Here is a 15,631-nt window from a genome sequence, read left to right as displayed (position 1 = left end):
TTGGGATACTGAAGGCATTTCTTCACTGCTGCCTAATCCTGTTAGGTGCTGAGCCCCTATCGCTGCATCTTCGGTAGGATTTGAAGGTGCTCACCTCCTTTCAGAAGAGCTCAGTGCTTCTGAGGATCTGACTCTTGGTGAAAATCTTCGGTCACTCATTAACTTGGAAATCAGGAATAGCAGTACATTGTTATTTTGAATAAACATTACGGACCAAATCTGGTGCAGTGTTTCTATTTCATTACTGCCACAGTGAAGAAAGATGAAGCCCTGTCATCTTCCCAGCTGCAACTAACGAGGATGATGCTTTGTTCGGAATAACAAGTGCCACCTACCACTCGGTTGTACCTAATGTGGAAAAGTGAACATGGTTCAGAAATATTTCTCAAGACATTTTTCTTATTATTCTCACCCTGATCAGCATGTTTCCCTCTTGAATTCTTTTAAAACCTGAAAGGTCATGAGGTATCCCTATTTCAGCTGCTTCCCCAGCACTATATTCTCTCGCTCCCTGGGTTATACAAACCCGATTTACGGAAATCCGGATTTACGGAAAAAGTTCCGTAAGGTTTTTTTTTGCGTAATTGTTGGAGATACGTTCCCGACTTACGCAAAATTCGACTTATGCAAGGTGTTACGGAACAGAATGCTTGCGTAAGTCGAGGAGCTTCTGTATGCAGAAATTTCTCCACTGTTCTGGGAAATGTGATGTTGGCTTTTTGTGCTTATATTTTTTCAGCAATGTTGCCCAGGCATGAATGCACAGTAGGCTCTTCCCCACTCAGGACTTGTCTATATTCAGTTTCACTGGCTTAATTAAAGGTTTAGTTAATCAGATGCAAAAGACTGTGGATGCTTATATCATCTTAAATTAGTCTTATTTCTGTTTATTTTATGGGTTTGTCTACATGCACTTTCACAGAAACAACTAAAGTGACATAAATTCACACTTTTTGTTATTTTGGTGAAAGTCCATGTGTGGATCTTCTTATTTTAGATTGTTCCTTAAATGGATTTAGCATAATCTGAACTAAGAGTGTCGTGTTGTGATAATTGGGCCTACAAATTTACCCTAATTAAACATTCTGTTGTAAAAAGTATATGAAAGTGCTTAAGATGTTACGATAACCTATAATAACAAATGCTGATGGAAAGTAGGTGAACTAACTTTCAATAGTGAACATAGGCGTCAACTCCGTGGGTGCTCTGGGGCTGAAGCACCCACAGGAAAAATTAGTGGGTGCTCCTCACCCACTGGTAGCCAAGCTCCCCCCTCCTTGCCGCCGCCTCCCCCTCCCCCCCAGTACGCCCCATCCCCGCATCTCCCAGCGCTTCCCTCACCCCCTCCCCGCTGCTTAACAGCTGTTTGGCGGCGCTTAGGACTTTCCGAGAGGGCGGGGAGAAGCGGGGATGCGGGGGAGGAGCGGGGATGCAGCGCGCTCGGGGAGGAGGCAGAGAAGAGGCAGGGCAGGGGCGGGGACTTGGGGAAGGAGGTGGAATGGGGGTGGGAAGGGGGCGGCGCTGGGGTGGGAAAAGGCGGGGTGGGCAGGGACTTTGGGGAAAGGGTGGAATGGGGTGGGGCGAGGGCAGTGCAGGGGTGGGAAGAGGCGGGCCAGCAGTGGTGCCAGGGGTGGGTGGGGGGTTTGAGCACCCACCGGGCGGAGGGGAAGCCTATGATAAGGAATGTTATAAACAGGTGCAATAGAACCAAACAGACTAAACAAAAGGGCCTACTGATATGGTTCAAGAACTGTATTAAAATCATGCTTGGTAAAAACAGAAGATGTAGAACCAAAGAAGATTGGTGTGCTGGATATTGGGCCTAATTGGTGGATAAAATAAAGAGAGGATGGGCTATTTCATCCCGTCTCTCTTTGTGGATCCTTAAAGAAAGAGACTTTGGGGTGGGAAATGAGAAAAACAGACGTTGGCTACTGGAGTGAGCTTCACTATCATGGCTGCCGCAGGGCCACCCGGGGGGGGGGCAAGTGGGGCAATTTGCCCCAGGCCACACAGGGGCCCCCACGAGATGTCGGAGGCTCCCCCCCGCCTCCACCTTCCCCCATCCCCCGGCACCTCAGCGTGCCGCGTCCAGGAGCGGCCCTGGACAGCGCTGCAGCGGCGTGGCTTGGGCAGGGCCTGAGGTCCTCCCACTCGGAGCTGCGTGGTAAGGGGGCGGGGCTGTGAGTCCCGGTGGGCCGAGCGGCAGGAGCTCCTGGACGCGGCTTGCTGAGGCTCTGGGAGAGGGGGTAAGCGGCATGGTAAGCTCCTTTGAGCTGGGCACCCCCGACCCATCCGCCCCCCAGCTCTGACCCCCAGCTCGGAGCCCAGCCCCTCTGAACCGGGCACCCCCCAGCTCCGAGCCCAGCCCCTCTGAGCCGGGCACCCCCCGACCCCATCCCCCCTAAGCTCTGACCCCCAGTTCCGAGTCCAGACCCTCTGAGCCAGACACTCTCCGACCCAGAGCCCAGCTCCCCACCCAGCCCTGGGCAAGAGTAGCGCCACCCCCAGGCAGCGACAGCCCATTGGCACCAACCATCACTATCACCCAGCGACAGCCAATTATGTAATTGCAAATTTATACATACCATTAAAACAGTTAATGTTTTTAAATAATGTATTTCGTGTATTTTCAAATTTTTGAATGTATTTCACTGGTTATTTTTTACATTTCCAAATACATGTTACTATAGTATTGATGTCATCTGGATCCCTCTCTCTGGCCTCATCTGGTCAGGTCATCACTTAGGATTAGGACAAAGAAGGTCCAGGAGATGGCGGGACACGGCAGCCCAGGGCCGCCCAGAGGATTCAGGGGGCCTGGGGCAAAGCAATTTTGGGGGCCCCTTCCATAAAAAAAAGTTGCAATACTATAGTAACATGTATTTGGAAATGTCAAAAAATAACCAGTAAAATACAGTCAAAAATTAATTTTTAATAATTTGAGAATACACAAAATACATTATTTAAAAACATTAAATGCTTTAATGGTATGTATACATTTACAATTACATAATTGTCTGTCGCTGGGTGATGGTGATGGTTGGTGCCAATGGGCTGTCGCTGCCTGGGGGTGGCGCTACTCTTGCCCAGCGCTGGGTGGAGAGCTGGGCTCTAGGTCGGTGGGTGCCCGGCTCAGTGGGGCTGGGCTCCGAGCTGGGGGTCAGAGCTGGGGGGGATGGGTCGGGGGGTGCCCGGCTCAGAGGGGCTTACCATACCGCTTACCCCCTCTCCCAGAGCCTCAGCAAGCCGCGTCCAGGAGCTCCTGCCGCTCGGCCCACCGGGGCTCACAGCCCCGCCCCCTTACCACAAGGCTCCAAGCGGGAGGACCTCAGGCCCCACTCGAGCCACAGCGCTGCAGCGCTGTCCAGGGCCGCTCCTGGACGCAGCACGCTGAGGCGCTGGGAGATGGGGGAAGGTGGAGGCGGGGGGGGGGAAGCCTCTGACATTCTCGTGGGGGCCCCTGCGAGGCCTAGGGCAAATTGCCCCACTTGCCCCCCCCACCCCTCCGGGCGGCCCTGATATTTTATTGTGTGCGAGTGCCTGTGATTTATTCTTGGGTATATTAAAAGGATAGAGAGTAACAAATTGGGATCCTAGTTAGACAATTCATTTGTTTGTTCTGTTTGCTCAGTAATAATAATAATTAATAATACTGAACCCTCTATTAAATACAACAGTCTGAGGCTGTAGATAAAGAGTGCTTATGTTATGCAAGGCACTTCTTCTAAACTCTACTATGGTATATTCCTTACAAAACAGACTCTCTGCGGCATCAGAACAGCTGCAGTTGTTTTTAATTAAGAACACACCAAATCTGGAATAATTTGGATTTCTCCATCGGGGTCCTCAACTCAGTCTTTTGATCTAGCCACTTGTGAACCAAATTACTATATTGTGCATGAGTGTTATCTTTTTACTATGTGGGGATAGCCACAGTTCCCTGATGCATCTTGATTGGCTGGTCGACTCTCTCCTTTATGGCAACTGATGTTTGTGAGTTAGTCAGCACTGGCTGCTGCAGAAGGACGTAAGCAGTGACGCTCTTGTGGAGAATTGCCTTCTTACTGGTACGGTTTGGATAGTGCAACTGATGGGGATTACACAGCTCTGGGTCAGAGTTACTCCGTATTTGGTATCAGTGGAGGGGAGGAAGCATTTCTGTATTTAGTATTTGCCCTTTAGAGGTTGGCGACCAAAACGTAATTTTAAACAGTCCACTAGACTGATATGATTTTAAAAAGTATTCACACCAATAATACAGAAATGACAATTTGTGGTAAACACAAACTGTTAATATGTTTGAAGCAATTTACTGTTGGGTTCACCACATGGCGGTTAGTTCTACTCTGTGTGTTGACATATGACCACACACAAGTCAAGATAATATATACGATGCTGATAGCAGTTGTACAGGAAGTGGATGTAGCTGGCTTGTAATGCTGATACGCTCTAGTTGTTGGTTGAATCCAAGGTGCGCGCGTGTGTGTATGTGTTTTTTACAATGCTATCAATTTTTAATGTGCTGCTGATCTAGAAGTGAAAATTCATTATTTTAGCAAAATCAGAACTGACAGCTGGAAGTATTAAACTTTCATATCTTGTTGGAGGACAAAATTGGAATCATTTTACTCTGCCTGGAACTCAAAATATTTTAAATGAAAGAAGATAGCTTATGATGACTATCTCACTTTCAGCTGGAGAACGTTAGGGACATAAGAGATCATATTGTAAACACTCCTTTAAGGAGAAAGGAGTGGATGCACTGTTAAATATCTTGCACCAAAGTCTGCTTTCAGTTGCATCTGTACAAGTCCACTGAAGTCAATGGATTTGCAAAGAACTGATTAAACTTTCCAGAACAAAACATCACCTCTGAGCTGACAAAAAATAAGGAATTTCAACTCAAAGGGCATTTCCTCCTTTGAAATCATAAGTGCTTGAGAACGGGAGTGTATGATGGAAATACCTTCTCAGTCCTAACCATATTTCACTCCTAGGATAAGATGAATAATTTTACAGCATGTTTCTTCATGTTAAGAGGTTTAACATTTATTTTGTTAAAACTTTTAAAGCTGTTTTTTTCCACTTCTAAAGAATACTATGGTAAAGCATTGCATAGGAAGAGGTGCAAATGGTCCTGATCCTGCAAATGCTTATGCATGTGGGTTATGCCATGGAGTTCAGTGGAACTACTTCAGTGAGTAGAATTACTGAGGTGCTTAAGTTTTTGCAGTATTGGGCTCTTAAGTTGTAAGCTTCTCAGGGCAGGGATTGCAATTTCCTTTGACTAGTACAATGCCAGTCACATTGTCATGCCTTAACAAATAGTAGATTTCCTTTATTCACAAAAATAAAAGTCCAGAATTAACATTACAGGTGAAGGGCAAACTGAATATTTAGAATTATATAATATGTGAACAGTCTCCTTTGAGGAGATGACTACAAAGGCAGTAGTAGTTATGCAGACAGTTTGGCATGTTTCAGGAGTCTGTTCACTTCATATTTTGTCAAAAGACATCATTCTTGATAAAAGGGGAAGGGAAATCATTAAACACTGGGGAACCAGTCCAGTCCAGAAGTCACTGGGCTGTTTTTGAGCTTTCATTCAGCATGTGTCTAGAAATAGGTGAGAAGATTTGAGGGATAGGCCACTTGAAACTTTAGTAATTTAAATCTCTTCAGTCTTTCTGGATTAATTTTACTAATTTAATGGAATGGAAGCTACTGGCTTTTATCATGCTTGTCATTGTTTTGACTTTGTTCATTGAAAATGCATCTTTCAAATCCTTATCATGGATATAACCCTGAAGACCCTAGCCAGTTTCTAGGGGCTAGGAGAGACCTGTAGAAGACATTGTGCTAGTTGTGGGGAGGGATGAGGAGGGACTCTTGGCTTAGAGCCAGTTAAGACCACTTACCATTTTTTGTGAACCAAAAATGTTTTTTTCTTCAGGTTTAACTTTTCTGTCTTCCTGGAGGTATTTTTGAGGCCAAGTTTTGAGACCACCTTTCAGTGGATTTCCCTCTTTGCACCTACAAAACTGCAGCCTCAAAAAAATCGCAAGTGCAAAATTATGCTTGCATTTTGCAGGTGCTAAAAGGAAAGGCTGGCTTTTGTAAATCTGGCCCTGTATTTGAAAAACACTTCCCTAAAGCTTCTGCTTGGAAGGGCATGTAGAACATGCAGCAGGAGGAGCACTGCAAATGTGACCCACATTGTGAATCCTTGGAACATGATACTATATAAGTAGTCATGAAACATACTTACCAGTGCCTAGTTTAAAGCAAGAGATTTTCATTTGTGAGCAGGAATTTTTCTCTCATTGCTGGTTAAATTGCCACTTGTAAATTGCCACTGTGGGGATCGAACCTGGGATCTCTGGGTTAAAAATCATGAGCCATTACTACTTTGCTCTAGGACCAGATCCATTAGCTTGGAGGCAGTAGCATACTCATAATCTCTTTACATAACCTAGACACTAAAGAGAGTAAGAGCACTAAGCTGTGTTAGTGTGGGTGACATAAATAGTGGAAGCACAATCTGCTGGTAGAGTAAGGCAGTAGCAGACAGGATTTGTGGGTTCTGTTCTCAGCATGGCCACAGACTTGTGTGAGTTTGTACAAGTCACTTATCTCTGTGCCATAGTGTATCATCTGTAAACTGTTATAAAAATTGTCCATATGGAGCCTGTGACTTGAGGTTCTTCTGATGAAAGGGGCTGTTTAAGTGGTCGTGGTTGCAAGGTTCGTCCTTTGTGTTGTCTTTGAAATTATGTCTTATTGGCCATAGAATGCCATCCTACCAGCTAGTCTTTTCTCACAATTTTTGGATTTTTATTTTGTTTAGCTGCTCATGTTTCTCACCTGGAGAATGTGTCTGAAGAAGAAATGAATAGGCTGTTGGGGATAGTGTTGGATGTGGAATATCTCTTCACCTGTGTCCACAAAGAAGAAGATGCAGATACAAAACAAGTTTACTTCTACCTGTTCAAGGTAAGATGAAGATGTTTCTCAAAATGCAACATCATACCATTGTATTTCTGCAACTTTAGATACACATGTAGCATCTTGTCATATCTTTCATTCTTTTGTACTTACATTAATTTTATTGTCCTAATGGACCATTATATTTGTATTGACTTAGACTATTTGTAGGATAAGCTCTCCTTTTTCCAAGATAGTAATAAGATTTTTAATTTTGGACTAGATTCTGCTACCCTTATGTTGCACAGTACCTAACTTCTGAAGTCTTCCTAGTGATTTCAGAGTCTGGTCCCAAGTCAGCACCCATTTGGTATGTATTTTCTTTCCAGCCATCAGCAGCATCTTCCTTAATTACAAGTCAGAAGAAGAGCCAGTTGACAATGAAGCTACTTTAGCTGTATACACATGGTCAGAACAGCCTTTCTTGGTGCATTTCAGAGGGCGAAGCAATTAACTCTGAAGTTAATTTAGCTGCAAACTTAATTTATTACATGTACTAGCAAATATTTCAATAATAATAATAATAATAATTAATATGTTGTCCCAGTATAAATTTCACTGACTGTCAAATGTTTATATAAAGAGTTAACTATTTAAAAATAAAATTGTTTGTTTTTTGATAGCTTTTGAGGAAATGCATCTTGCAGATGGGAAAACCTGTGGTAGAAGGGTCTTTGGAAAGCCCCCCCTTTGAGAAGCCCAGTATTGAACAGGTAAAACAGAACATGATAATTTTTGTGATCAATGACCCTGCTGCAGTCCACATGAGTGGATTTAGGCAATGTGTGAATATTAGTTCCCTGTATCATTTTGAACAAAGGTGAATCTGAGGTTTGCATGAAGATGATTTCCTCTCCAGCCCTTGGGAAGGGCACTGTGGTTCAGTTATTGAATTATTTTCCAGAGTGGTAGCTGTGTTAGTCTGTATCAGTGAAAACAGCGAGGAGTTCTTGTGGCACCTTAGAGACTAACAAATGTATTTGGGTATAAGCTTTTGTGGGCTAAAACCCACTTCATCAGATGCATGGAGTGAAAAATACAATAAGCAGTATATATATACAGCACATGAAAAGATGGGAGTTGCCTTACCAAGTGCGGGGGTCATTGCTAACGAGGCCAGTTCAATTAAGGTGGAAGTGGCCTATTCTCAACAGTTGACAAGAAGGGATGAATATCAAAAGAGGGAAAATTACTTTTGTGGTGCTAACAAGGCCAATGCAATCAAGGTGGACATCGGCCATTTCCAACAGTTGACCAGAAGGTGTGAGTATCAGCAGAGGGAAAATTACTTTTTGTAGTGACCCATCCACTCCCAGTCTTTATGGTGTCTAGTTTGCAAATTCATAAAGTTAGGCCTGAATAAAGACTGGGAGTGGATGGGTCGGGTGAGGTGGAGTGAGGGCATGGCCTCAGGGAAGGGGTGGAGTGAGGTTGAGGCCTTGGGGGAAGGGGCAGAGTAGTGGCAGGGCTTCAGGGTGAAGCAGTGGTGGAGTACCCACCGAGAAAAATTAAAGTCAGCAGCTGTGGTTTAAATAGTAGATTCTCTTAAAGTACCTTTTTCATGTATGTCAGGTCTAATCTTTGTTTATTTTGGTATACTTGGCATTTGAAGTTGAGGAATATAGCACCGGGATGAAATCCTGGTGCTATTGAGATCAGTGGGAGTTTTGCCATCGACTTCAGTGGGGCCAGGATTTCACCCCAGCATTACAAAGCAGAAACAACTGAAAGAAAACCAACAGTAGTTGGTGCCTTTATGAATACATAGGTGGACAGAGAACATACACAGAAACTGAGATTTTGATTCAGCAAGATACATAAGCGTGTGCTTATCCTCAAACACAGGAGCAGTTCTGTTAACTTCAATGAGACTACTCACATGCTTGAATACTGTACTGAATCAGGGCCTGAATATCTTTCAAGCAATCTGTGGCTTAATGGGAAGTATACTCTTTTATTAAATAGCCTATTTTAAACTGGCACAAGGTGTAAATGTTTCTTTGAGTTTAGCTTATCATAACTTAGTAAAATAACACTCTTCACAGTGGCATTCCTTGTTTTTTTTAGGAATAATTAGAGTATACATAATGTTATGTACTAAATTTCTTATTTCAAAAAATAATTAATGTACGTAATGTTATATACTCCTAATCCCTAAAATATACATTTTGTACAGAACTTCTTTTTTTAGTAGTAAAGCATTTTAAGTTTTCCTTTTGGTTAATTGGGTTAAGAAATCTCTACAGGTTGATATGAGGGAGTAATTCTCTCTACAGTTTATTTGGAAACAATTTCATGTCAAATGAACAATATTTTCTGGTAAATTCTGGATTGCTATAAAATAAAAGAATCTAAGTCACACATTAAATTTGCTAAGGCAGCAGTGCTATTTTTTGTTTGTAAGAGTATGAATTGTGGCAGTTTATTTTAATGACACATTTTAATTATCTTTAACTGAGTGTTTATTAAAGGGGTAATATAAAGAGTGCAGTGAAGTGATGTGCATACGCAGTACGGGCAATTCATGAAGAAATAACACACTGTATAAACAGGAGTAAGATAGAAGTACTCCAAGCTCCACCCACAATTCAAAAGTAGCTGGAAGTTTTTGCTTACATGATCAGGAATTAAATATTATTAACGATCTCTCTCCTTAAATCTGCATCTGTAGTCTTCAGCACTAATGCCCATCGGCACTGGTAGTGAGGTGTGTCACTGGTGGGTCTGGGAGTGATGGGGACATGCATGCCACCCTTTTCCCCTCCGTGTGGGTGAGGAGAAGAGGAACAGGGGAACTTAGGCTCCCACTGGTGCCTCTCTTCCCTCTTGGGGGCAAGGGGAGTGGCTTGGCTCAAACAGTGTGTGAATTCTGAGCCTGTCCCACCCTCCCCTGCGGCCATTGAATGATTGGGATGAGGACAGACCCCTTGTTTGGCTCCCTCCTGCAGAGATGGGGAGAAGGAAGGAAGGAAGGGTTGTTTCTGCCCTCTGTTGATCTCCTGAAACCATTTTGGCATTGTTTTGTCATGGGGATGATTGCAGGAAACTTACATCTCTCCTAGAGCTATTGCTTTAGTCTGTCTGCTGACACCAGAATGCAGAACTGAAATGAATTGCCGTAAAAGGATGTCTTTTCAATCATAAGGAATAGAAACTTCTTTTCTTAAGTGAAAACTTAAATTTTGCAGAAACAGGAAAGTGTTGGTATGACTCACCAATGATTGGGTTGGTCTGACCCTGTGAGTTTAATGAATCCACGACTACATGGCACACATACAGTATTGGGGGATACAATCTAGAGACTTTGTTTCTGAAATGCAGACTTCCACCACATCAGCTAACACGTTGATGTATATACTCTTTGCCGGCTAATGCCAGAAGATAGTGACACAACCACAAATATTTAATCAGATCTGAATTCCTTCCAGCAGAAAACAGTGTTACACATACATACTACTATTATTTGGCATTTATATTGTGATAACACCTAGAGGCCTGAGCCAGGGCAAGGCTCCATTGTGCTAGGTGCAGTACAAACATATAATGACAGCCCTTGCCTCAAAGAATTTACAATCTGTATCTCTAGGTCGGTGAAGAAAACAGTAAGTGGGCTGAGAGCGGACAACTCAGTAGCAGACAGATTGTGCCAAAACATTCTGCTAAGTTTGCATGCAGTTCTGGCCAGTCAGTAACAGTAATCACAATTGGTCAGCTGGCTAGTCCTTCTCAGATGGCAATACCCTAGCTAGGGTGACCAGACAGCAAGTGTGAAAAATCAGGATGGGGGGTTGGGGGTAATAGGAGTCTATATAAGATCAAGACCCAAAAATCAGGACTGTCCCTATAAAATCGGGACATCTGGTCACCCTAAGTCCCTAGCTAGTATGTTACATGCTTTTCTCAGTCCCATGCCTAAATCTCAGAGCAGTTAATTTCTAACAAGTGAATGTCAGTTTACAAAGAGTACAGCATGGTCATCAACAAAACTGCACATGTTGGGCATCCAAGAAAAAGCGCATGACCTTTCCCCAGTAAAAGTTCTATATCATGTGAAGTAAGAGATTTATGTAGCGGTTTATACCCCTTATTATAGGCCAGTCGCTAGAGGGAAATAGAATCAAACACACTTGAGCAGGCATGACTTTCCATTTAGCAGAACCAATACTTTAGTTACACCTCTGGCAGGAGCAAATATTTCAAACGACCCAATGTGTATTTTCTCTGTGTTGTAATACAAGTTCTGTTATATTAAAAAAAAAAAGTTAGTGCTCACAGGAAAGAAGGTTATGCCTAAATTGTTAAATAATCATCACTTTCACCCTCTGTTTTAAGGGAGTGAATAATTTTGTACAGTACAAATTTAGCCACCTACCATCAAAGGAAAGGCAAACGATAGTTGAACTGGCTAAAATGTTTCTAAACCGCATCAATTACTGGCATCTGGAGACACCTTTGCAGCGAAGATTGAGATCTCCTAATGATGACATTGCTGGCTATAAAGTGAACTATACAAGGTAACTATGTTTATATTCAGTTTTCCCTTTCAGAATATAGGCCCTGATTCTGTAGCTAGATGCACCAACAGAGATTTCTTACAACCATTGTCTTTACCTGTAGACCTACTGGCTTCAATGAAGTTCCATGCTGTCATAAGAGGCCCATGCTCTCGCTTCTATTTACAGAATTGGGGCTGTATTTAATAATTACTCTTAATCTGATTGGATGCTTCGTGGAATGTCAGGCTTCATTTCATGCACTATAAGTTCATGAAGCTTGTTGTTTAAAAACCTTTTTAAAAAATTTAGAAATCTCAAAGCCTCCGTTTCAAACTAAAGTATGAGAAATGTGCAAATTAATACCATCTTTAAAGATTTGAGAGCAAACTGGTTACCTGGCATTATTAGATTCCTTAAAATGAAAATTCATATGTATATTTTCACTACTTCCATCAGAATTCTTAGGAATGACTTATTGGAAAAAACTAATATATTTTAATTTCTGTAAACTTATATTTCTTAAAAAGTAGTATGGTTGCTTTTTGGATTAACAGCAGAGGTGCTACTTAGTCTTCTATAATAACAAATGCTCTAAGGAGGGGGTTAGAAAGGACTGCAGTTCAAGATCAACAGAGCTCTCCATCCTTACACTGATAATCTTAATTTTATCACTTTTACAAAACTTCAATTCCATCAGCTGTATTAAAGAGGAAAGGCAAAAAGTGTTCAGATAAAAATGAATACTCCTAAGTAAATAAGAATCATTGATACCATAATAGACCATTGTATTCGTAGTCCTTATTCCCCCATCCGTGTTGACATATGTTAGCGTGTATAAATGAGGGAGTATGATACCACATCAAACTTAAATCTTGATTATAAAATTAACTGTTATGCTGCTCTACATAGTCAACTTTACTGCTGCTTAACCCCTTCAGTGCCACAATCCATCCCCTGGAGAGATATAAACACAAAATGCTGTATTTTTATATTGGTCTGCTAATAGAGTATAACAAAATCCTTTATGGAATGAGTCACTTGTAAATTAATGGAAAAAAGGAGAATATTAGGATGAGATTTAGTGAGAAAAAGTGACTTGGAGAAAGGGAGGGATGGAAAGTTTAGACAGATTTGGTCAGTCCTAATACAAAAGTGACATTCCCCCTGCACATATGCTATGATAGGGTATGTCTGATATGCTCTCTCATTCAGCAGCAAGAGTGTTCTACAGGGTCTGAAGGTTAGAGAGAGTTTGGGAAGATCATGAAAGGAGTTACCCATTTTTCAGAGAAATGGCAGACCATGCAAGTGCTACTTTGCTATATGTGCAGGGGACCTAACCTGGATTTGTATAGTCATTCAATCTTCTTTTGTTGCTAGTGGTTTTGACACATCAGATTATTCCCAGGTAGAGGTAATTATCTGGCTTTTTTGCTGCAGGTGGCTGTGTTACTGCAATGTTCCCCAGTTCTGTGACAGTCTACCTCGATACGAAACCACACAGGTCTTTGGGAGAACTCTGCTACGCTCTGTCTTTACTGTTATGAGACGGCAACTCCTGGAGCAGGCTAGACAGGAAAAAGACAAGCTTCCTCAAGAGAAACGAACACTAATCCTCACCCATTTTCCAAAGTAAGGAGTAACTGCTCATCTTCCTTTAAGATTGTTAACTAGCAATACGCAATTTTGTCTTGAGATGCAAAAATGCTTGTTAGAACAACTAACTGGTTACATCTGCAACAGAAAGACTATTTACTCCGATGTTCAATGACACATAGATGTTACACCAGCCCTCTGCTGTCACTTGCACTACATGTAATCATTAGTACATTCATACCTTCTAGGTCTATTTAATACAGTGACCGTATCTCTTTGAGATGGAGTTTTGTTTTATACGTGGGGCTGTTTTTGTTGCCAGAGGGGTTGCTCTCACTTTGTACTGGAATTTATGATTGGACACTGTTTCTGTTTCTTTTTCCTTTTCTTTAGACCGCATAAGTATCTAAGGGCAAGTCTACACTACTGCGCTATGTTGGCGCAGCTGCATCGTGTCTGGGGAAGATGTGCTATGGCGATGGGAGAGTGCTCCCCTGTCGGCATAATTACTCTACCTCCGTGTGAGTTGGAAGTTAGGTTGGTGGAAGAGCATCTCCCACTGACATAGCGTGGTGTCGACAGCACTTTAAGTCGATGTAACTTGCGTTGCTCAAGGGGGTGTCGTTTTCATAACCCTGAGCGATATAAGTTACATTGACTTAAGCGGCAGTGTAGACCAGTCCTAAGTAGTACAATAGATTCGTTCTCTATTAGTTTGTTTAGCTCTGCATCTTTCTGTGCTCTCTCAGACAGAAGTTGGTCAAATAAAAGGTATTGGCTCATCTACCTTGTCTCTCTCAGCAAAGAGCTGTCAAATGCTAGCATGGATTAACACTAACAGGAGTAAAGAGCAATATAAACCCTCCTTGGTTAGTAAGGGCCAGATTGTGTTACCTCTTACTCATATTGAATATTACCTTTCATTACATTGAAGTCAGTGGAACTGCTTGTGGAGTTAAGGTATTTCTCAGGAAGGGAAAGGGGATCACAATCTGGCTCCTAAAGTAGGATGGTATTATACTAAATAGGGAGCAGATCTCTGATCAAGAAGGTGCCATGTTTACATAGTTATGGTTCTAACCCAAACTGTACTAGGCTTGGTGGAAATTTAATTTGAAAAGCACTTTTATCTCTGCAACTTCTTGATTTTTCTAAGAAAAGCATGTACAAAAGATGTGTGAGAAGTATGAATGGAATAGTAAACCTTTTATACACTATACTCCTGCTCTGAATTATTTTTCTACTCTATCTCCCTCTGCTACTTAGACTTAGTTCATTCTGCAAGCTACAGTTTAGAATACAGAACTAATTCTTATTTTCAAAGTGACGTTCTCAGCAGTCAAACCCTGTATGGTCCACTTGTACTTTGTTCAACAATGTCTCCACATGTGGTGGGTAAGCACGTGTGCCTTAGAAGCGATCTTTGAGGGATTTGTAATGTGATTTAGTTATAATTATAACATAAGTGTTATAGAGCAACATTTCTCAAATGTGGCTACCCGGGGCTTTTCGTGTGACCACAGCCTCCTGGGTGGTGATGGGGGGGAGAGGCAAAGCAGTGGCCCCTCCCAGGGCTGCCAGTAGGGGTTGGGCCCTGTCCCCCTCTGGAGCCACAAATGCTGGAGGAACAGGCAGGTGGTGGGGCTCAGGCTTCAGATCTGGGGTGGCAGGCGGCAGGCTTCTGCCATGTGGCAGCGGGCTCCATCCCCTGGCCACTGGCTTTGAGCCCTCACTCTGGCCCCATGCTCAACCCCCCACCCCAACCTGTTGCCTCCTCTGGCCCCGGGCTCTGGCTATGTGCTCTGACCCCCAGCCGCAGGGTTTTGGACTCCACCCATGGTGCCACACAGTCCAGCCCTGGCCCCCAGGCATGTGGCAGTGACTGCCGGCCCCAAGCTCGCCACCCCTCCACATTGCCCCTGGCCCCCACTGCGTCCTCCGGCCCTGGACTCTTTGGGCTATGCAGCTGCAGGGCTCTGGTCCCCGGATTCACCCCATATCATCCCTGGCCCCAAGCTGCCTCCCTACCCTCCTCCCTGTCCAGGTCCTAATTTGTCCCCCAGCTTGCCAGGGCTGAGTAAGTCTATTGTGAAAAATGATGTTTGTTTGTTAATATCACTTTTCACTACCTTCCTGCTAGCTAGCAAGTCTGCTGCTGTGAAAAGTGATATTAACAAAATACAAATATCACTTTTCACACAAACGGACTTACTAGCTAGTAAGTCTTAAAAAAATAATCAACCAAAACAAGCAAAAGAAACAGCACCAAAAAGGGACAAGAACACACAAAACACATTATTTGTTTCTATTCTGATTAGGTCCAATAAAGAACAGAGAAAACTGTATGTTATTTTTGTTATTGCCTGCGAAAAAGCCCTACATAGATAGATTACAATGATTTGGACATGTATCTGTGCATATTTATTTGTTTTTCCTAAACTTAATTAAGTATTTTAGGAAAAATTGTCAGAACGGCCACCGGCAATAGTTGCACTCTAGGTCACCAAAAAATTTCTTGAGAGAACCCCTGGGTACATTTACACAGCAATAAA

General features: G+C 42.8%; 1 protein-coding gene across 5 annotated transcripts in view; it reads left to right on the top strand.

The window, feature by feature from the left end:
* Positions 1-15,631, top strand: part of KAT2B (lysine acetyltransferase 2B) — a 63,414-nt gene that overhangs the window by 14,696 nt on the left and 33,087 nt on the right. For all 5 annotated transcript variants that reach the window (XM_054019994.1, XM_054019990.1, XM_054019989.1 and 2 more), the window contains exons 3-6: positions 6,851-6,996; positions 7,611-7,700; positions 11,320-11,501; positions 12,924-13,115. In XM_054019994.1, coding sequence (XP_053875969.1) covers positions 6,892-6,996; positions 7,611-7,700; positions 11,320-11,501; positions 12,924-13,115 — 569 coding nt within the window. In that variant the 5' untranslated portion in view covers positions 6,851-6,891. The remainder of the gene's footprint in view (positions 1-6,850; positions 6,997-7,610; positions 7,701-11,319; positions 11,502-12,923; positions 13,116-15,631) is intronic.

The sequence above is a fragment of the Malaclemys terrapin genome, chromosome 2 (genome assembly GCF_027887155.1).
Source record: "Malaclemys terrapin pileata isolate rMalTer1 chromosome 2, rMalTer1.hap1, whole genome shotgun sequence".
Taxonomy (NCBI): domain Eukaryota; kingdom Metazoa; phylum Chordata; order Testudines; family Emydidae; genus Malaclemys; species Malaclemys terrapin.
Note: the sequence above shows the minus strand (reverse complement) of the source record. Positions and strands in the feature narration are given on the sequence as shown.